Raw genomic sequence first — 22,697 nt, 5'->3', positions numbered from 1 at the left:
GCAAGTCTGATCCATCTCATGCGCAGTTGCTGATTGCTTCCTTTGGTGCACATACATTAGGCTGCACTGTGCGAGATCCGTACATAGCTGCAGATACACCGACTCAGACATCAGGCCAAGAGAGTGCAATTACGTTTCAGAATTGAGCCATCTGGCTGTTTGGTTATTCAGGGAAACCCTTCACAATCAAAACACACAGTTTTTGTTTTATCGTTTTCAACGATTTGGTTTTAATTGACCCAATAACAAACATCTATAAGTTATGACTGTATTAAATATATTATATATATATAAAAAAAAAAAAGAATATATACGAAATTGTATAATTAAAATATAATTCTAGTGTTTGTCACTGGACGCTGTAACCTCTTGGCACCTCGGATATTTACAGGTCACTTGTAAGGCACATTCCACAAAAACATGTGACAGAGGACCTGGGAGCCCTGCCCCATGTATGCTGCCTCCCTGCTTATTCATTATACACTGTCCTGGGTGTATTGTTGTATGATTTCCCATCATCGTTGCAGCATTTAAGGACTCTTCTATTGTTGGGGAGAGAAGAGGAGTGCGGGACCCTGCAATCTTTTACAGCAGCCCCCTCTACAATGCTACGATCAGTAAACGATTTCCTTTTGCATCTTGAGAATCCAATGCAAGGCAAAATGGATATCTTCATCCATATATCCCTGGCGGAAAGGAACAGAAACACAGTCAAACATTTGTTATTCGATTAAACCCCCCCCCCCCGTTCGATTGTAAGCTCCTTTGTACAGGGTTTACTGTGAAACCACCGTGTAGGTAATTTATGAAGCTGAAAACAGACTCCCTACAGTGGAAATGCAACTCTGGACCTGCATGTGCCTCCGTTCGTTCATTTCCCACTGCGCGGCAGTTTTCCGGGACCTGTTTTGCACCTCCATCTTGCAATTCTGTTCGCACTCTGGGCCTGATTCAGAGGCGCTCGCTGTTTGCGAGCGCTCGCTCTGAATCAGGTCATTTATTTATTTTTTTTTCCGGCCTCCAGGCCGCTCGCAAAGCTGTGGGTGACCACTCACAGCTAGAGCGAGCGGCCTGGCGACAGTTGCGATTATCTCGACCATCGGGCTTGCTTTGGGACCCGGCGGGAGGGTCTCGGCTCCCGCAAGCCCGAATGGACTTCCTGCTCTAATGGAGCAGGAAGTCCACTACTGACATCATGATGTTAGTAGGGCTGCCCACAAACTGCAGGCGTTCCTAAGGGAACACCTGCGTTTGTGCAGCAACCCCCCCCCCCCTCCTCGTCTACAAAACGTGATGAGGTGTCAATCAACATCGACAGCCGCCCCGTCGCGACGGAGCTGCCGTCGCTCGCTGGGGCTGACGCATGCGCATGCCGAAGGCGGCGCATGCGCAGTGGGGGAACATCGACCCGCTTGTGAGCGCTGCGGTGAATCAGGCCCTCTGAGCGAAACAATAAACAGCTTTGCATGCCTAAAACCTGAACACCAGGTATAATTAAGACTTATGGGTATTTTTATAGTGCGGCAGGCTTTTGCAAGTCGCCACTTCTCTGCAGGTTTGACCACAAAATTTAAAGCGCCACAGGTTGTAAGTGTAAAGCCAGACGTGTTGTGCTCCATTACCTGAGCTGCGTTCAGCAGGTGAGTCCTGTATACGGAGATGATTTGCTCATGCCGTTTATTGGTGTCCTGCGGAGAACGGGGAAATCACCTGTCATGTACAGTTATATATGACGTGTGTACAGAGATTTCACTGGGGATTAATCCCAAGCGAGTAACTACACAAAGCGGCATAAAGTAAAGTGAGAGCCGACACTCAATATATGTATTCCTGGTAAAAAAAGACAAACAGAAAAAAAAAAAGGGATTTTCCCTCCAGCACACTGCAGCAAAATCAACAAAAATACTTGAATCCTACATGATAATAGAAATTCAGAGGTATTGGTTTACATACATTTGCAAATATATGAATAAGCGCTGGGCCAACGTCAAGGCTCCTCTATACCAGCGTCCCTAACATTATGGGGTTCACGTCCGAGATGCAGGGAACCCCAAAAGAATCCAGCCAAGGACTATCCCCAGGGCATCACACGAAAAATGGAAAAAAGGTGAAAGTGAAGTGTAAAGTATAGTTGTGTAAAGATAAATCAATAAGTGTTAATGGTAAGGGGTTAAAATTACATAAATAATAGACATTAGGAGGTTTCTGGGGTACCTTCTAGGTGAGTCTGCTCTCAGCTTATACATGTACTGTTATTATGCAGTACATTAATTTGTAATTATATGACCCAGAGTGGGTGCTATTAGGTAGCAACAATTATTTTGGGGTGAGTGTTTGGGCGTGGGGCCCCCGAAGTTGCTCTGGCTGGGCCTTTTTTCAGGGCATCACCACTTAATTCACATAGATATTTTTTTATCACCTTTCTATTTGTTTGTCTATTATTTATGTAATTTTAACCCCTTACCATTAACACTTATTGATTTATCTTTACACAACCATACTTTACACTTCACTTTCACCTTTTTTCCATTTTTCGTGTGATGCCCTGGGGATAGTCCTTGGCTGGATTCTTTTGGGGTTCCCTGCATCTCGGACGTGAACCCCATAATGTTAGGGACGCTGGTATAGAGGAGCCTTGACGTTGGCCCAGCGCTTAGTCATATATTTGCAAATGTATGTAAACCAATACCTCTGAATTTCTATTATCATGTAGGATTCAAGTATTTTTGTTGATTTTGCTGCAGTGTGCTGGAGGGAAAATCCCTTTTTTTTTCCTGTAGCTCAGTGTAAACCCCACCCTTTACAAGCAAAAAAAACAAACAAACAAAAAACTTTCTAAATAAAATAAATTAATGAATAAATATTACTACTACACACAGGCAAAGTGAATTAAATGGAAGAGTGCCCCCTGGTGAAGAAATTATTGTAGAAAATGGAGCAAAGCTGATAAACATATACAGCCTGGCTTAGCTGTTAAAGCGGCATCAGGAATCTCCCAGCTGAATTTGAAACCGCTTGCACTAACATGTCCACCGGTCAGTGACCAGTTATAATGATTTTAATACACGGTGACTTGCCTTGAGTTGGCCAGCTAACTCCTCGCACTGTCTCTGCTGCTGGTCGATCACTTTCATCAGGGACTCCAAGTCCTTTATGGATTCCTCCATCTTAGAAAAATAGGAGTCACGTTTAATTTATTAGAATTTACTTATATAGCGCCTGCAAATTGGGAACAAAGCAGTAAAAAAAACAAGACTGGATAATAACAGACAACAAAGAGGTAAAAGGGCCTAATATTTTGTTAAGGCAAGGCCGCACATGTAATATTATTTAAGGCGAACAGTTAATCTGTCTATTCAAAGGGACCCGAATAAGATTGCAGAGGTTAGCAGGGACGGCCAGTTACTCCTCCACCGGTTGGATAACAATAGATAAAATCTGTACATTAATTAAAGTAATAAGTATTTAAGTCCTATTTAGGCCCAGATTTATCAACAAGTGAGATTCTTGTTATCACTCGTTACTAATCTTAAATAGTGCTCCAACCAATCAGCATCTGTAATTTTTCAAACACAACAGTTGATTGGTTGGAGCACCATTTAATATGAGGAACGAGTGATAACAAGATTATCACTCATTGATAAATCTGGGTCTAAGGGGCCTATTCATCATCGGAGGCCGTGATTATGTCATCATCTCGCTGCAGGGGATACCTGAGTGTCCAACTCGCAGCGGGGGAAACTTGACACCGGAGCAAATTGCCCCGGTGCGGGGTCAGTAGCTCTGAAAAGCAGCTGTCCCTGCGGTTAGTAGCGCAGCTACAAAAGTAGCTGCATTACTTACCTCTTCGCATCCCCAAGATCTTCTTTCCAATAGGAAGGAGTGACGCTTGTTCTCGCAGGAAATATCCATTTGGGACCCCTGATGATGAATGGCCCAAACTAAAATATGCGGAAACTAGCGTTTCCGCATGGTTACCGGGCCATTTAGTGTTGATGAATAGGCTCCTTAGAATCTTGAATTTTTAGCTATAATGTAGTAATCCATACAGGGTCATTTCCCAATCTGAAATGCAACAATTGTCCCGAGTGTCCCCACATCAATCACTAACAATCCAATGTTCTCATCCATTTACCGATCGTCTGATTACTAGCACTCCTATGCTCCTACCTGCATTATCTATGGATGTGCCTGACCCAAAAATACTACAAAACTTACCCCTAAGCCTGGGCAGGGCTTATCTCCGTTGTACATTCTGGTACATTTCCCGACCATCTAAGGAGCAAGTCCTGAACAAAGCATGTTTCATGATGTGAAACGCGTTATTACTCTCAGAGTGAAAAAAAAGCGGAACAGTGAGGGAACAGTGAGTGCTTTATGGTAGCCAACGATTTACACCATTGATGTTTATTTATTGTACAGCAATAAAACCTTTTTAGTCAGTAATACCAGTAAATCCTAGTAGAGGAACCGGACTGTCAATTTGGATGTGATTTAAGATTATCTAGTAAATTATCGACTATTTTTATACTTTTATATATTTTGTTTCTTTCTTTTCTCCTGATTTGAAGGTCGCAAGATGCTACATGACATTTACGTTCTTGTGTTGTCTACTGCAATTTATAGATCCTAATTTGAAACAAATTTCTTAGGACACATTGGCGTGTGACACCTGTTTGGAAGCAATCACTGAAATATATCACCTGTATGTCTTGCTTACCTTCTCCTGTTTCTCCTGTGAAGTCCTGGAGAGATGGTCACACTTCTCACTGAGATAGGAGTTCTCTTCTTCATATTGTTGGGACTTTATCTTCAGCTGCTCTGCTTCCTTTGTCAGCTCATTAACTTTCTCCTCTAGAACCTTTACCTTTTCCTTCTCGGATGCCAGCATTTCTTTGTAATTGTCGGCTCCCTTTGAGGTCTCCATATATTTCATGGAAAGCTCCTGGACTTCCACTCGTAATTTTTTAAGCTGGATGTCTAAACTGTCCCTGACTTTCTCAAACTCCTGTTTTGTGCTTGCTTCCTTGTGCCTTAGTGTTTGTCTTTCTTCAGCCTCTTGTTTGATTTGCTGTTGTAGAAGTAGGACTTCTTTGCATTTCCCTTCCAATGCCACCTGGCACGCCTCCTTCTCTTCCTTTAGAGCTGTAACCAACCTTTCCAGGTCAGCCAAGCGGTTCTCAACTTCCTGTTTGGAGAGGGTGTTGGAGGTCTGCATGGCTAGTTGCTCTTTGAGCTCGACCATGCTGCCCATGACTTGGAAAAGCCTCCGTTTTAGATCCTCAGTTTCCTTGACCTTGGTGTGCAACTCGTTCTTTATTTCATTGAGGATGTTTTTGTGCTCTGTCATTGATATCGCCTGGACTTGTTCATCAAGCAGCTTTTGGTTCTTCTTCTGTAAAGCAGCAGCTTGCTGCGTCACCTCATTGTATTTCCTTACAAGAGTTCCAACATTCCAGTACAGCTCTTCCAAGACGTCGGAGCTGAACATCTTTGCGGCTCTGTCGCCGCCTTCTTGCATGAACTCAGCAGGGAAACTGTCCTGCAGCATGACCATTTCTTCCTGTTGAGACTCCAACCTCATGTTCAACTTCCTGAGTTTCTCCTGTTCTGCCAGCAGCTCATCCGACAGGGCAGAGATTTGGTGTTTGTAATCCTTGCACCGAATTTCCATTTCTTGCCTCATGGCAAATTGCGACTGCATGCTTTCTTGCAGCGCAAGGAGTCCTTCTTCCAAGTTCTGCTTTTCCTGAACGACAAGGTCCATCTGGGTGAGGAGACTGTCATGAGTCACCTTGAGAGATGACAACTCCGCATCTAGTTCCATAACAGCTTGCTTTGTTGGTTCTGTGTTCTTTGCCTGGCCACGGTCATGCTCAATAACCTGGGTCGTTCCACTGTTGAGTTGGTTTGTAGTGCTTTTAGTATGGTATGTTAAGTTATTTTGTAAACAAGGCACGTTGACTTCTACTGGCTGGTTGGGATCGGTGGACTTCCTCGTCGTAATGTGTCCATTGTTTGGCTTACCTGTGGGACTGTTGCCAAGGCCAGAGTCGATTTTCCCTGATGCGGCAGTGACCACATTTTCATTAATTCTTTCAATATTCGTGATATAGTTCTCTATGGCAGGAATAGTGGTCTTCCAATAATCTACATTTGTGTGTAGGACATCTTTTGGCACATAACTAGAACTTCTCTTTGATACTTCATTGCCTCGTCTTATTTCTACATTAACACAGTCACTTTTCAGTTTATTGAGTAACTCATTCAGTACGTTGTTGTCTGGCAAGGTTTGGCCATTATCAAGTCTCTTTGTGTGGACATTTTTTGCCTTTTCTTCTTGCCCCTGGATTTTTTGCAGTAATACCAGGAGCTCTTCCTTTTCGCATATCACCTCAGAGATCTGTTCCTGCAGATCTTCCACCACTGCACTCTGTATCCGCTTCCGCTTCTCGAACTGCGACATTACTTCCCTCATGTTCTCCAGGTGGCCTTCCAACTCTGTCACTCTCCTCCGTGCACTCTCCTCCCTCTCTCTTGCCGTGGCGGCTTCACCCTGAAGACGTCTCAACTCCTCTCTGTGTCGCTCTTCCAGCTTTTCGGTCTCGGCAGTCCGGGCACTGAGTGCTTTGATCTTTTCTTCTTGACAATTTCGTTGGTTCGCCTGATGATCCTGGAAGGACTTAACCTGCTCGAGAACTCGAGTTAACAGACCGCAGGTGTCCGAGATGTGATGTTCTTCTGCCTGAGCTCCTGGTGTCTCCGTATGGCCATCTAGAAGACCATCGAGGGTGCCAACAAGTTCTCGTGTTCTGCTGCTCTCCTTTGATATAGTTTCAAGTTCTTGGGTCTTCATCATTAATTCGCCTTGTAGCCATACGCCTCGCTTTTGCTCTTCATCATATCTTCTCTTCCATATGTTGACCAGCTCCTGTTCTTTGCTTGGGGTCTGTGGCAGAACATGAAAATGTTATCAGTATACAGTGCGCTATATAGCTCCTGGTAACACCTCTATGTATTATGTCATGATCAAAGCTAATATCTGTTTGGCATACAGCACATACATTTTTCATACCGGTGAATAATATTGTCTGGTAATAACAACAGGTCGACATTTTTGCTATGTCATATCGACATGTTAGATGTCAACATTTCAGCCATGTTGACCTCATACCTATCATTTTGATGTCAGCATTATGAATGTTGATGTAGTGAATGTCGTCATCATGACTTCATAGCATAGTTGCCGACATTCATGGCGGGTCATGATGCGGCATTGGGGGTGTGACCACGCGATTGCACCATCGTGGCCCCGCCCCCACAACTCAATGCAGATATTACCGACATCGTGAAGCAAAGGTCGGGGCCACTATGTCGCAATTCAGCGCGTATCATGTTACCCCCCCTCGGGGGGTGGGAGTGTAGGTGTTTGGGATTTCTGGGAATATGCGGGCAGCTGGTGGGAGAGTAGGCATGTATAGCCAGGTCATGATACCAAGGAGATCCCTTTATATCTCGGGCCAGCGGGTTTGGGACATTGTAAGTTGGGATTACATCATTACTATCCCATTCTTAGCAGCTAACGAACAACTAAATATCTTCCTTTTATATGCTTTGTTAATTATTGTGTGCTTAAAATCTTAGTGGGGCAGGTCCCCTAAACAATTAGAGAGCTCCAGATTCATATTCCCCTTACTGTGGACTTGTGTTGGTGAACATATATATGTATGGTGTACACAGGTATACTCGATTTTGCAGAGGTGATTATATTTATGTTATTAGCTGCTTCAATTGCTTTGCCATATAACATCATGTGATACAGCTGCACTTGCCTAATGCATATATAATAGTTATATTTTGTGCCTTTTGTAATTATTAATTTCTGTGTTGGAGCTTCACTGATTTCAGTTGATAATGACTTCTCCTTTAACACTGCTATATTTCTGAGCTACAGTATACATAGAAACCCAAATGACGATCACTTTTTTGGATCACTTAGTTTTTGTATAGTATCCAGGACATATGTAGAGCGGACGATTTAATTATCTGCGATGTGGATTGCTGGCGCAGTTTTTGGCCGCACACATCACTGTATATTGCCATAACCAAATATTGCTCTTTCTGCTTCAGGGTCCATAGGGTATCCACAGGATACCTTGGGGTATAGGTGTGACGTCAGTCGCTGGGCACCATAGAGTTAAGCTTTTCAGCCTCCCAGGATGCACTAGGGTCCCCCTCCTATACCCCGCCCCCGAGCCAAGGCACCTCAGTTTAGTTTGGTGCCCGGCCGGCGTCGGGTGCACCTGTCGGAGTGGGGGGCTAGAAGAGCCCCTGAAGCTTTCTTCAGTGCAGCTGTGGCTGCACATCTGGATGTACAGCATGGACAGTCAGTCCTGACGTCCATGCTGTCTTCCCTACACCCCCGCCGGTACCAGAACGCCGGTACCGATCCGGGGATGCTGGTGAGCATCTGGGGTCACAGCTAGCGGTGACCCCAGATGTTCCGGACCATGGCCGGATCCAAGGGGGACAAAGGTAAGCAGCGGGTTCCCGCGGTGGGTCCCCGCTGGTCACATGGTCCTAAGTCCCCAGGCAGGGGGCTCCCTGGGGACTGGCTGCAGCGTGGAGCCAGGCGACCAACCTGCGCTTTCCACTACCCCCTGGGACAGCGGACCACAGCAGAGCGGTAGCGCTGCGGCGTCCCAGGGGTTAAAAGCATGCCAGAGGAGCGCGCCTTCCCTGTCTCACAGCCGGCGCCTCCCCCGCTGCACACAGCCCTCTCTGCATGCTGCCGACTGGTCCTGTGGCAGCGCTCCTCCCCCAGGCCAGCCTCCTCTCTGCTCCTCGGCGGCCATCTTCTCCAGAACGCATGGTGAACGCTGCTGGAAGTGCTGGACGGAAGCATCGTGGTCTGGGTCCCCCCGCATACCTCTCCTCCGTTGTGGCTCAGGTCTGTGTATGCAGCGCTGTGTCCTACCAGGCCCTGTGTCTGTGTAGTTGAGTGATCAGCGCTGTTAGTGCAGGAATTGTTATTTCTCTGCATTGTATGTGACTGTGCTAGCGCTGCCTGTAACTTTTCTTCTCTAAACTGTCAGCTTTATTACTGTCCCTGTTCTTCTGCTAAAGCCCTTGCGGTGCGGTGCTGCAGGGTGGTCTCTCGCCTATTTAATACTTAATTGGTGAGAGAGGTCACATACGTGGTGCCATCATGTCTGAAAGTGATTTTCCCCACCGGCTACAGTGTACCACGTGCAAAGTACCGTTAGCGGAGGGGGAGGGTAGCGCGGAGGGCCTTTGCCGGCAGTGTTTGTCCATGGCGCGGCCTATTACGGTTACAGCACCGGTACAGGAGCCGCCCTGGGCTTGTTTCGCTCAGGCGTTAACAGCTTTAGTGGGCCAGTTAGCTCCGCAGCCCTTGTTTACTCCGATGGGTTTGTCCCAGCAGTCTGTGGTGTCGTCACCCATGCAGGGGTTCCCACGACAATTGGTGGTACCCCACAGTCTCCCTATTTCCCCGCTCCCGGGTTCTCAGGAGCCAGCGTGGGTTAACTCCCTGACGAGTTCTGTACAGCACTTGTCGGATGTGTTGCAAGGGGAGTCTGTGATGCGGCCTCATAAAAGGCCGGTGGCGTCTCTGTCCGCTCCTTATGAGGATGACGAAGGGACGTCTGATGATGGGGAGATTCTGGATCCTTACAATCAGGAACCTCTCCATACTAAGGACGCTGATGCTAAGTCCAAAGTATATATTCCTGGACTTATTCGGGCGGTCCGCACAGCCTTGGTGATTGAGGACGAAGTTCCCCCAGCAGCTAAATCTAAGTATGCCTTTTTCAAAGATGTGAAGGGCGATGCCACAGTCTTTCCTCTTTCCGGTCAGTTGGTGGACCATTTAGAGGAGGCGTGGAAACAACCTGGCAAAAGATACCAGCCGCAGAGACGCCTGGCGGTGGCTTATCCGTTCGCGGATAATTATTTTGCTAAGTGGGAATCCCCTCCACAGGTGGATTCTCACGTGACCCGTCTTGTCCGTAGTGCCACATTGCCGATGCCATCCATGTCCTCCCTTAAGGATGCTACGGACCGCAAGGTAGAAATCTGCCTGAAGTCCGCTTATTCCCTTGCAGGGGGGGCAGCACGGCCGGCTATGGTCATTTGCTGGGTTGCCAGAGCGATGGAGCGCTGGGCGGATTCATTAGAGGCTTCTTTTGAATCCGACTGTCCGGCCGAACAGGCGGAGTTGATTGGCAATCTCCGTGATTCGGCCACCTACATCAACGAGGCGGCTCTAGACATTAGTACTCTGGTGTCTAGAATTTCTTCAGCAGCGGAAGCTGCTCGTCGCACCTTGTGGCTGCGATCCTGGAAGGCGGACGCAGATTCCAAGAAAGGTCTGGAAGCGTTGCCGTTTACCGGAGAAGTTCTCTTTGGTCCGGATCTGGATAAGATTGTGGCCACGCTGGCGGCAGCCAAATCTGCTTGTCTCCCGTCGGCCGCTGCTCCTTCTGGTTCGGGACCATCGTCCTTTCGGTCATCTAGGGCCCAGGGCAGGCCCAAACCACAGTCGTTTCCTCGACAGGCTGGCCCTAAGAAATCGGTCAAGCCCCGGAAGCAGGCATGGATTACCAGACGTCCGGCCCCCAAGCCAGATGACAAGCCTGCGGCCTGACTGTCCGGGCCTCCCTTTGGGGGATCCCAGGGTGGGAGGCCGCCTGCTACAGTTCGCCCAGTGTTGGTCGACCACTACGACAGACACTTGGGTTCTGGAGGTGGTTTCCCACGGATACGCCCTCTCCTTCCGGCACAGACCCCCGGCTCGCTTCTTCACCACGGGTCTCCCATCAGACCGGAACAAGGCTACGGAGCTGCGGAAGGTATTGCACACTATGCTCCAGGCTGGAGTTATAGTGCCTGTTCCATTCTCCCAGAGGGGCCAGGGTTTCTATTAAATCTATTTTTGGTACAGAAACCCAATGGGTCATATCGTCCGATTCTCAACCTCAAAGCACTCAACAAGTCTTTGCGGGTCCCGAAGTTTCGGATGAAGACCCTACGGTCCATCATTCTGGCGCTGGAACCTGGGGACTACTTGGTGTCATTGGACATACAGGACGCTTACCTGCATGTCCCTATTCTTTTGCGCCATCAACAGTTCCTCAGGTTTGCAATCCGCAGCGACCACTTCCAGTTTCGGGCGTTACCTTTTGGCCTGGCAACAGCACCACGTGTTTTCACCAAGGTGATGGCGGTCATGGCGGCTTCTCTGCGGCTGCAGGGAGTCCGCATGTTGCCGTATTTGGACGACCTGTTATTGGTGGCAGGATCTCCAGAGCTCCTGTTACGCCACTTGGACCTGACCATTGCACTGCTGCAACGGCACGGCTGGCTAATCAACTGGCAGAAGTCCACTCTAATCCCGTCTCGGACGATTCTGCATCTTGGAGCCTTATTGGACTCGGGACAGCAAAGTATCTTCGTGACGGAGGACAAGATCTCTGCTTTACAGTCAAGGGTGCGCAGTTGCCTGCACAGCCGCCGGGTGTCCTTACACTCGGCCATGAGGTTACTGGGCTCCATGGTGTCGGTGTTCGACATGGTGGAATACGCCCAGTTTCACTCCAGACCTCTGCAGCACCTGATCCTGTCCAAGTGGAACGGGCTGCCTCAGTCTCTGAAGTCCCAGACGATTGTGCTCACCCAGGAGGTTCGCCTGTCCCTTGCGTGGTGGTTACAGACGACCCACCTCAACAAGGGACGTCCGTTCTGGGTTCCAAATTGGGTCCTGTTGACAACGGACGCCAGTCTTCGGGGCTGGGGAGCAGTTTCGGGTCCACACTTGTTCCAGGGCAGGTGGACGCCGACAGAAGCGGAGCTTCCAATAAATATCTTGGAACTCCGTGCGGTCTTCAATGCTCTCCAGCAGGCACAGCGGTTTCTCCAGGGTCGCCCGGTGCAGGTCCAGTCGGACAACGCTACCACCGTGGCCTACATAAACAGGCAAGGAGGAGCTCGCAGTCGGGCGGCTCTCGTAGAGGTCTCTCGGATCCTGGTTTGGGCGGAGCGCAATCTTCCGGCCATATCAGCGGTCTTCATCCCGGGAGTGCTAAATTGGGAGGCGGACTTTCTAAGTCGCCAGGACGTTCATCCGGGGGAATGGTCCCTGCACCCGGACGTTTTTCAACTACTGGTGGACAGGTGGGGTCTTCCAGAAATCGACCTCATGGCGTCCCGGCACAACAACAAGTTGCCGGTGTACGGGTCTCGCACAAGAGACGAAGGGGCGTCTCTGGTGGATGCTCTGTCCGTCCGGTGGACGTTCCGGTTCGCATACTTGTTCCCTCCGGTCTCCCTTCTTCCACGGGTAATCCGGAAATTCAAACAGGAAGGAGGGACGCTCCTGTTGATAGCTCCCGCGTGGCCCAGACGGCACTGGTTCTCAGACCTTCAGGGTCTGTCCGTGGACAGTCCTCTGCGGTTGCCGCTACGACCGGACCTTCTGTCTCAGGGTCCTTGCCTTCACCCGGACCTGACTCGGCTGTCTTTGACGGCGTGGCTGTTGAGACGGCCGTGCTGAGGTCCCAGGGGGTTTTCCAACTCTGTGGTGCGTACCATGTTACGAGCTCGGAAACCGTCTTCCGCGAGGATATACCATCGCGTGTGGCATACGTTCTTCCAGTGGTGTCGACCGAGAGGTTATGCACCGCGGGAGTTTCGTCTGTCTCGGATTCTCGCCATCCTGCAAGCGGGACTAGATCATGGGCTTCGCCTTGCTTCTTTGAAGGTACAGGTTTCGGCCCTATCTGTCTGGTTTCACCGTAGGATTGCTACAATCCCGGATGTGCGCACCTTTATGCAGGGTGTTCTCCACATTCAGCCGCCCTTTGTTCCACCTGTGGCGCCTTGGGATTTGGCTGTGGTCCTGAGGGCTCTCCAAGGACCGCCGTTTGAACCACTGGGCTCAGTGGATCTAAAATGGCTAACAGCTAAGACTGTTTTCCTTCTGGCCATTGCTTCGGCCAGACGTGTTTCTGAGTTAGGGGCTCTTTCTTGTAGACCCCCTTTCTTGGTTTTTCATGGGAACAGGGCAGTGCTCCGCACTCGGCCCGAGTTTCTTCCCAAAGTTGTTTCCCAGTTTCATGTTAATGAGGAAATAGTTGTTCCGGCCTTTAACTCACCGGGTCTTTCCGTGGGTGAGGCCTCTTTGGATGTTGTGCGGGCCTTAAGGACTTATGTTGACCGCACTTCTTCGTTTAGGAAGTCGGACGCTTTGTTTGTCCTCTATGGCTTCCGTAAAAAGGGTTGGCCTGCTTCAAAGCAAACTTTGGCAGCCTGGATCTGTATGGCTATTTCTGAAGCTTATCTTCATGAAGGCCTACCGGTCCCTCCTTCTCTGAAGGCTCATTCCACTAGGTCTGTGGGTCCTTCGTGGGCAGCTCGACGTGGTGCCTCGGCAGTTCAGATCTGCAAGGCTGCTACGTGGTCCTCTGTCCATACCTTCGTGAGGTACTACAGGTTTGACACCTTCGCCTCTCAGGATGCTTCCTTCGGGCGGCGGATTCTCCTTTCTGCACAGGAGCGTCCCCACCCTTAAAGGATACTGCTTTGGGACATCCCCAAGGTATCCTGTGGATACCCTATGGACCCTGAAGTAGAAAATATGAGATATGGTAAGAACTTACCCTTGTTATCTCTATTTCTACGAAGTCCATAGGGTTCCACAGGACTCCCGCCCTGTCGCACCTGTGCTGCAGATGGGCTTTGCTCTGGTCACCGGTTTTCCGTCTTCCTCTGGTGAGAATGTGATTCTTGTATGTGTCCAGATCTTTTTTCTCGCTCTTCCTTCTCCTCCTCCGGCCTATGGCTTGATAACTAACTGAGGTGCCTTGGCTCGGGGGCGGGGTATAGGAGGGGGACCCTAGTGCATCCTGGGAGGCTGAAAAGCTTAACTCTATGGTGCCCAGCGACTGACGTCACACCTATACCCCTAGGTATCCTGTGGAACCCTATGGACTTCGTAGAAATAGAGATAACAAGGGTAAGTTCTTACCATATCTCATATTTTTGCTTGTACAACTGTATTACAAATAGTAAAATCATGGGATTTATTTTATTAGATAAAGTATACTTTCCTTATAAATCCATCTATCTATCTCATATCTATCTATTACGCCCTCTAGTGGGCAAATTAGTGAAAATACATTTTTGCTCTCTTCCAACATCTGAACAAATCTGTTTAGGCTGGCAAGTATATTACAAAATCCATATGAGGAAAATGTTGCAATGTCACTAGTCACAAAGTTGCCTTTGCCAATGGTTCTGGGATGAGCTTTGCAGAGGATTGAATCTCTTTCCCCTGACTATGGCGCGTCTGGTTACTGGGGATGGTGTGGTGATGTTACTAATTACTACAGAGTGGATGGTTTAGCACGGCCTTCAAATCAGTCCTGGGGTATTCAACATGCGGCTGTCCAGCTGCTGTGGAGCCACACATCCCAGCATGCCCTGCCACAGTTTTAGCATGCTCCAATATCAAAACTGAGCCAGGGGAGGCAAACCTGCGGAAAGGTCATTAACATATGGTCATGACCCTAGTGTGAGAGGGTGCTGAGGGGCAGTCTGGAGCAGCGAGTCAGTAAATGTAAGTAATCGTTTATTTACGGGCCTGAAAAAGGACCCTCCATATGAAAGGTGATGCATGCAGGGGCGCAGTTCCTCTGGTTCACAAATCCTCCACAGGGGGGCCAATAATATCGGACATACCTTGGAAGCAGCCAGGTTTTCGGCGCTTCTAGCTGATTGTTCTGTAGGAAGAATTAGAAAACGTTACAATTTCCCACCATTTCTTCCTCGGTATGAATAAAGAGCTTTAGAGAAACTTTTAAAGACAAAGTACAATAGGTACAAAAATAGTACAAAATATCATCATGACATGTTTTTCTACTGTTAAAATTCTGGGGCCAAGTATTGTAAAACCCCCATAGTGCTGGGTTCTTCCTATTCAATTGAAGGAGAGAAAATCGGTTGTGTTAATTTCTTTAGAAAGAGCAAGTCAGATTTTTACTCAATCGTTATTTGAAGGAAAACTTTTCGGGATTTGCTTCAGAACTCCTGAACACTCTAAAATAGGCTAAACTAGAGATCTGGTAATGGGTGGTCCCAGGTTTAGCATAGTATGTATATATATTCTAGAATTACATGGGACAAGATGCCTGTTAGTGAAAAAGGAATTGGCTGCATGGTGAAACAGCACAGCTGGCATTTCAAACATGGCGCCGGCCTGGAGCTGCTCACAGCTCTCTAAACGGCAGCCAATCAAAAGCAGGGGCTCCCTGATGGGCTGCCACTCTGCGAGCAGTGATTGGGCTCATGGCCGGCGCCATGTTTGAAATGCTGCTGTTGCTGTTTCACAATGCCCGGCTGCAAGTGGGGTGCACCCCCGGACCACCCCCCAGTTTCGTCTAAAGGCTCCCATACATCAGCAATTGATTGCAGCAATCGTGCAATTTGCAATAGATTGTGTATAAAAATCTTTCCCTTTTTCAGTCGATTGTGGCAATTCTGCAATCGATTATAAAAGTTCTTTCCCTTTTTCAAACAATCAGTTGCTGGTGTATGGGGGCCTTTAGCCTCTAATTGCTAATTAGGCAAATTGAAGATCTCACTTAGCCTAATTGGTCCAATAATTAAATCGAAGAGCAGCTCAGGAACATTTGCTCTATATAAATAGGAGTGCGCCCTCTAGTGGGCAAATTATCACAGAACAGAAAGTACCTTTTTAGATTTAGCAACATCTGAACAAATGATATTAGGCTCAAGGGTAAAAAATTTTAATTCAGAGGCAAGTATCTTTCAAAATCTTTATAAAAGACATTATTTTCGGTATAATGCCCTCACTGCTAGTCATCATGTGAAATGGGACCGGAGGGTGAGGGTTAGGCAGTAGAGTGTGTTAGGCATTAGGGGGAGGATGAGAATTAGGCTGCAGCAGAATAGGGTTAGGAGGCATTGGGGGAGGATGAGAATTAGGCTGCAGCAGAATAGGGTTAGGAGGCATTAGGGGAGGATGAGAATTAGGCTGCAGCAGAATAGGGTTAGGAGGCATTAGGTGGAGGATGAGAGTTAGGCTGCAGCAGAATAGGGTTAGGAGGCATTAGGGGGAGGATGAGAATTAGGCTGCAGCAGAATAGGGTTAGGAGGTATTAGGTGGAGGATGAGAGTTAGGCTGCAGCAGAATAGGGTTAGGAGGCATTAGGGGGAGGATGAGAGTTAGGCTGCAGCAGAATAGGGTTAGGAGGCATTAGAGGGAGGATGAGAGTTAGGCTGCGGCAGAATAGGGTTAGGAGGCATTAGGGGGAGGATGAGAATTAGGCTGCAGCAGAATAGGGTTAGGAGGTACTAGGTGGAGGATGAGAGTTAGGCTGCAGCAGAATAGGGTTAGGAGGCATTAGGGGGAGGATGAGAGTTAGGCTGCAGCAGAATAGGGTTAGGAGGCATTAGAGGGATGATGAGAGTTAGGCTGCAGCAGAATAGGGTTAGGAGGCATTAGGGGGAGGATGAGAGTTAGGCTGCAGCAGAATAGGGTTAGGAGGCATTTGGGGGAGGATGAGAGTTATGCTGCATCAGAATAGGGTTAGGAGGCATTAGGGGGAGGATGAGAGTTAGGCTGCAGCAGAATAGGGTTAGGAGAGTTAGGCTGCGGCAGAATAGAGTTTGGAGGTATTAGGGGGAGGATGAGAGTTATGCTGCAGCAGAATAGGGTTAGGAGGCATTAGGTGGAGGATGAGAGTTAGGCTGCAGCAGAATAGGGTTAGGAGGCATTAGAGGGAGGATGAGAGTTAGGCTGCGGCAGAATAGGATTAGGAGGCATTAGGGGGAGGATGAGAGTTAGGCTGCGACAGAATAGGGTTAGGAGGCATTAGGGGGAGGATGAGAGTTAGGCTGCAGCAGAATAGGGTTAGGAGGCATTAGAGGGATGATTAGAGTTAGGCTGCGGCAGAATAGGGTAAGGAGGCATTAGGGGGAGGATGAGAGTTAGGCTGCGGCAGAATAGGGTAAGGAGGCATTAGGGGGAGGATGAGAGTTAGGCTGCGGCAGAATAGGGTTAGGAGGCATTAGAGGGAGGATGAGAGTTAGGCTGCGGCAGAATAGGGTTAGGAGGCATTAGGGGGAGGATGAGAATTAGGCTGCAGCAGAATAGGGTTAGGAGGTATTAGGTGGAGGATGAGAGTTAGGCTGCAGCAGAATAGGGTTAGGAGGCATTAGGGGGAGGATGAGAGTTAGGCTGCGGCAGAATAGGGTTAGGAGGCATTAGGGGGAGGATGAGAGTTAGGCTGCGGCAGAATAGGGTTAGTAGGCATTAGAGGGAGGATGAGAGTTAGGCTGCAGCAGAATAGGGTTAGGAGGCATTAGAGGGAGGATGAGAGTTAGGCTGCAGCAGAATAGGGTTAGGAGGCATTAGGGGGAGGATGAGAGTTAGGCTGCGGCAGAATAGGGTTAGGAGGCATTAGGGGGAGGATGAGAGTTAGGCTGCGGCAGAATAGGGTTAGGAGGCATTAGGGGGAGAATGAGAGTTAGGCTGCGGCAGAATAGGGTTAGGAGGTATTAGGGGGAGGATGAGAGTTAGGCTGCGGCAGAATAGGATTAGGAGGCATTAGAGGGATGATGAGAGTTAGGCTGCGGCAGAATAGGGTTAGGAGGCATTAGGGGGAGGATGAGAGTTAGGCTGTGTAAGAATAGGGTTAGGAGGCATTAGGGGGAGGATGAGAGTTAGGCTGCGGCAGAATAGGGTTAGGAGGCATTAGGGGGAGGATGAGAGTTAGGCTGCGGCAGAATAGGGTTAGGAGGCATTAGGGGGAGAATGAGAGTTAGGCTGCGGCAGAATAGGGTTAGGAGGTATTAGGGGGAGGATGAGAGTTAGGCTGCGGCAGAATAGGATTAGGAGGCATTAGAGGGATGATGAGAGTTAGGCTGTGGCAGAATAGGGTTAGTAGGCATTAGGGGGAGGATGAGAGTTAGGCTGCGGCAGAATAGGGTTAGGAGGTATTAGGGGGAGGATGAGAGTTAGGCTGCGGCAGAATAGGGTTAGGAGGTATTAGGGGGAGGATGAGAGTTAGGCTGCGGCAGAATAGGATTAGGAGGCATTAGAGGGATGATGAGAGTTAGGCTGCGGCAGAATAGGGTTAGTAGGCATTAGAGGGAGGATGAGAGTTAGGCTGCGGCAGAATAGGATTAGGAGGCATTAGGGGAGGATGAGAGTTAGGCTGCGGCAGAATAGGGTTAGGAGGCATTAGGGGAGGATGAGAGTTAGGCTGCGGCAGAATAGGGTTAGGAGGCATTAGGGGGAGAATGAGAGTTAGGCTGCGGCAGAATAGGGTTAGGAGGCATTAGGGGGAGAATGAGAGTTAGGCTGCGGCAGAATAGGGTTAGGAGGTATTAGGGGGAGGATGAGTGTTAGGCTGCGGCAGAATAGGGTTAGGAGGTATTAGGGGAGGATGAGAGTAAGGCTGCGGCAGAATAGGGTTAGGAGGTATTAGGGGGAGGATGAGAGTTAGGCTGCGGCAGAATAGGATTAGGAGGTATTAGAGGGATGATGAGAGTTAGGCTGCGGCAGAATAGGGTTAGGAGGTATTAGGGGGAGGATGAGAGTTAGGCTGCGGCAGAATAGTGTTAGTAGGCATTAGAGGGAGGATGAGAGTTAGGCTGCGGCAGAATAGGATTAGGAGGCATTAGAGGGATGATGAGAGTTAGGCTGCGGCAGAATAGGGTTAGGAGGCATTAGGGGGAGAATGAGTTAGGCTGCGGCAGAATAGGGTTAGGAGGTATTAGGGGGAGGATGAGAGTCAGGCTGCGGCAGAATAGGATTAGGAGGCATTAGGGGAGGATGAGAGTTAGGCTGCGGCAGAATAGGGTTAGGAGGCATTAGGGGAGGATGAGAGTTAGGCTGCGGCAGAATAGGATTAGGAGGCATTAGGGGAGGATGAGAGTTAGGCTGTGTAAGAATAGGGTTAGGAGGTATTAGGGGAGGATGAGAGTTGGGCTGCGGCAGAATAGGGTTAGGAGGCATTAGGGGGAGAATGAGAGTTAGGCTGCGGCAGAATAGGGTTAGTTGGCATTAGGGGGAGGATGAGAGGCTGCGGCAGAATAGGGTTAGGAGGCATTAGGGGGAGGATGAGAGTTAGGCTGCGGCAGGATAGGGTTAGGAGGCATTAGGGGGAGGATGAGAGTTAGGCTGCGGCAGGATAGGGTTAGGAGGCATTAGAGGGAGGATGAGAGTTGGGCCGTGGAAGAATATGGTTAGGAGGCATTAGGGGAGGATGAGAATTAGGCTGCGGCAGAATAGGGTTAGGAGGCATTAGGGGGAGGATGAGAGTTAGGCTGCGGAAGAATTGGGTTAGGAGGCATTAGGGGGAGGATGAGTAAGGCTGCGGTAGTGGAGGGTTAAGAAGCACTAGAGGGAGGATGAGAGTTAGGCTGCTGCAGCGTAGGGTGAGGAGGCATTAGGGGGAGGATGAGAGTTAGGCTGCGGCAGAATAGGGTGAGGAGGCATTAGGGGGAGGATGAGAGTTAGGCTGCGGCAGAATAGGGTTAGGAGGCATTAGGGGGAGGATGAGTAAGGCTGCCGCAGAATAGGCTTAGGAGGCATTAGGGGGAGGATGAGAGTTAGGCTGCGGTAGTGGAGGGTTAGGAGGCATTAGGGGGAGGATGAGTAAGGCTGCGGTAGTGGAGGGTTAAGAAGCGCTAGAGGGAGGATGAGAGTTAGGCTGCTGCAGCGTAGGGTGAGGAGGCATTAGGGGGAGGATAGGGTTAGGCTGCCGCAGCGAAGGGATAGGAGGTACTAGGGGGAGGGTTAGGCTGCGGGAAGGTTAGGTACTAGGGGGAAGGTTTGGGTGCGGGAGGGGAGGGTTAGACTGCGGGAGGGTTAGGCTGCGGGAGGGTTAGGCACTAGGGGGAGGATTAGGGTTTGGCTGTGGGAGGGTTAGGCACTAGGGGGAGGATTAGGGTTTGGCTGTGGGAGGGTTAGGCATAGGGGGAGGATTAGGGTTTGGCTGTGGGAGGGTTAGCGAAAAGTACTAAGAGGAGGGTTAGGGAAATACTCTCCACCAGAAGCGCCGCAGGATCAGGGCTGTTTTGCTGACATTCTAATCATGTCCACAGACTATACTACACCCCTGCTATCAGACTGTGCATTTGAGCAGAGTGGTAGCTAGAAAATTTAGCAACTGGGACAAGAAGGAAAATGGGCAGCCTTAGCCATCAACTGGAATCAAAAAAGAACCTAAAATATTAATTTCCCTGCGCCCCAGTACAGCTTCACCCCCTAGGCGGTTGCCCCTCCTGCACAGCCTTAGGCCAGCTACACACCTATGCGACGAGCAATCATGCTGATGGAGGGGATCGATTTCCCTTCACCCCGCTACATAGAAGATTACCGGTACACACTTGAAAGATTTAATGAATGACGGAACGATCACTGTTCTGACCGTTATTTATATGTACAGCCTTGCATGCGATATATTGTGTGATTGGCCGTGCAGCAGGGAACTTGCAAGAGCGCGCAGTTGGGCGCACACACTGCACAATATGCCCGATTTTGTCTTTCCGATTTGCCCAAGTCAGCCATATGGGGCCAATATCATGCAAGTGTGTACCCAGCCTTACTTATATCCCTGGGCTGAGACTCACCATTTTTCCTCCTGTCCAATGCAGTCTGCACCAGCTTCTTGAGGGCTCCGTCCCTGGATAGATTGGCATAATAGAGAGCGTCGCAGCCTTTGCTGTCTTTGAGCCTGGGGTCAGCTCCCTTCGTGATCAAGGTTTCTGCGGCCTGGATGTTATCGTTCTCACAGGACAGGATCAGAGCGGTCCTGTCGTACAGGGATCAGAACCAGTGTTACACTGCGGCTACTAAAGCATCTCTCAGTCCTTCATCTACTCTACGGCGTAGGCGTGACAGCAGGTCTACTGCACAATGTCATATCTCACACAGAATAACCAGTACACATTGTAATGGGAGAACAATTACTGTCAGTAATGTGGAAGATTCCATCAGGCAAAAAGTGATTCTTATCTGTTACTGAAAGTGTACCTGTTACCTACACGGTATGCGTTGGGCATCCCAGCGGGTTGGATGCTGACTCTTACATTACCGGCGGTCAGAATACCGGCGCCGTCACACCGACCGCCGGGATGCCGAAGGTAAGTAACTGGGTTGGGGGGACGGTTAGGTTTAGGGGTTAGGCACTAGGGTTAGGTTTAGGGTGCAGGGAGGGAGAAGTTAGGTTTAGGCACTAGGGGTGGGGGGGAGGTTAGGTTCAGGCACCAGGGAGGGAGGATTAGGGATAGGAAGAGGGGTAGGGTTAGCATATCAACCACCAAGTGCATGAATGTTAACCCTGTCGGGATCCAGGCGTCGGGATTCTGACCGCCTAGATCCCGACTGTCGGTATTACATACCGATTCCACTTACACACAGTGCAGGAAGCCAATCTGTGGGCTGAGAATGCGCCATGAAATGTTGTGTGGCAGGGTTGTCACTGGCACCTAGTGACCGGGGGGCCTGATTCAGACAGTGCCAATTTTTGCGCTGTTCAGCGATTATGCTACTGCGCATGCGTGAAAAGTCAGAGAAACCCCTATGATGCATGAGTGTAGGCAGAGCGCTGTAGCGAACGTCATCGCTCCCATTGCAGCGGACAGCCATGGGCGTTCTTGGGAGGTGACTGGGGGGCATCTTTAGGTGAACGCAAAAAAAGGCTACCTCATTGGCGTGCTCAGACACAGAGCCACAGAGGCCATGATTAGAGAAAGTTCAGAAGGAGACACTGCGCCAGTTATAGGGCGTCGTAAGCATCGATAGTCATCACAATTGTGCACAGATGGTGGCGGCTTTGCACTGTCCATGGACATTAAAAGGGCTTGCAATGTCCGGCACTCGCAAGTACACCAGGGGATGGTTGAGACTAGCATTTGCATGTTATCGCAGCGGCGAAGTCTCGCATGCATTAATGTGCACCTCTGTATCAGGTCCTGGATAGGCTGCACTCTCAGTGATGTCACTGGTTACTAGTGACTGGATAGGCTGCACTCTCAGTGATGTCACTGGTTACTAGTGACTGGATAGGTTGCACTCAGTGATGTCACTGGTTCCCAGTGACAGTATAGGCTGCACTCAGTGATGTCACTGGTTCCCAGTGACTGGATAGGCTGCACTCTCAGTGATGTCACTGGTTCCCAGTGACTGGATAGGCTGCCTTCTCAGTGATGTCACTGGTTCCCAGTGACTGGATAGGCTGCCTTCTCAGTGATGTCACTGGTTCCCAGTGACTGGATAGGCTGCCTTCTCAGTGATGTCACTGGTTCCCAGTGACTGGATAGGCTGCCTTCTCAGTGATGTCACTGGTTCCCAGTGACTGGATAGGCTGCACTCTCAGTGATGTCACTGGTTCCCAGTGACTGGCTAGGCTGCACTCTCAGTGATGTCACTGGTTCCCAGTGACTGGCTAGGCTGCCTTCTCAGTGATGTCACTGGTTCCCAGTGACTGGATAGGCTGCCTTCTCAGTGATGTCACTGGTTCCCAGTGACTGGATAGGCTGCCTTCTCAGTGATGTCACTGGTTCCCAGTGACTGGATAGGCTGCCTTCTCAGTGATGTCACTGGTTCCCAGTGACTGGATAGGCTGCCTTCTCAGTGATGTCAC

General features: G+C 49.4%; 1 protein-coding gene across 2 annotated transcripts in view; it reads right to left on the bottom strand.

The window, feature by feature from the left end:
* Window positions 1-224: 224 nt before the first annotated feature.
* ANKRD35 (ankyrin repeat domain 35) overlaps window positions 225-22,697 on the bottom strand; it is a 70,943-nt gene continuing 48,470 nt past the window's right edge. For both annotated transcript variants that reach the window (XM_088467550.1, XM_088467551.1), the window contains exons 8-13: window positions 20,683-20,864; window positions 14,761-14,801; window positions 4,721-6,949; window positions 3,078-3,167; window positions 1,623-1,688; window positions 225-686 (exon numbers count right to left, since the gene is read on the bottom strand). In XM_088467550.1, the coding sequence (XP_088323676.1) occupies window positions 615-686; window positions 1,623-1,688; window positions 3,078-3,167; window positions 4,721-6,949; window positions 14,761-14,801; window positions 20,683-20,864 (2,680 nt within the window). In that variant the 3' untranslated portion in view covers window positions 225-614. The remainder of the gene's footprint in view (window positions 687-1,622; window positions 1,689-3,077; window positions 3,168-4,720; window positions 6,950-14,760; window positions 14,802-20,682; window positions 20,865-22,697) is intronic.

The sequence above is a fragment of the Taudactylus pleione genome, unplaced genomic scaffold (genome assembly GCF_031769625.1).
Source record: "Taudactylus pleione unplaced genomic scaffold, aTauple2 ptg000073l, whole genome shotgun sequence".
NCBI classification, from domain to species: domain Eukaryota; kingdom Metazoa; phylum Chordata; class Amphibia; order Anura; family Myobatrachidae; genus Taudactylus; species Taudactylus pleione.
Note: the sequence above shows the minus strand (reverse complement) of the source record. Positions and strands in the feature narration are given on the sequence as shown.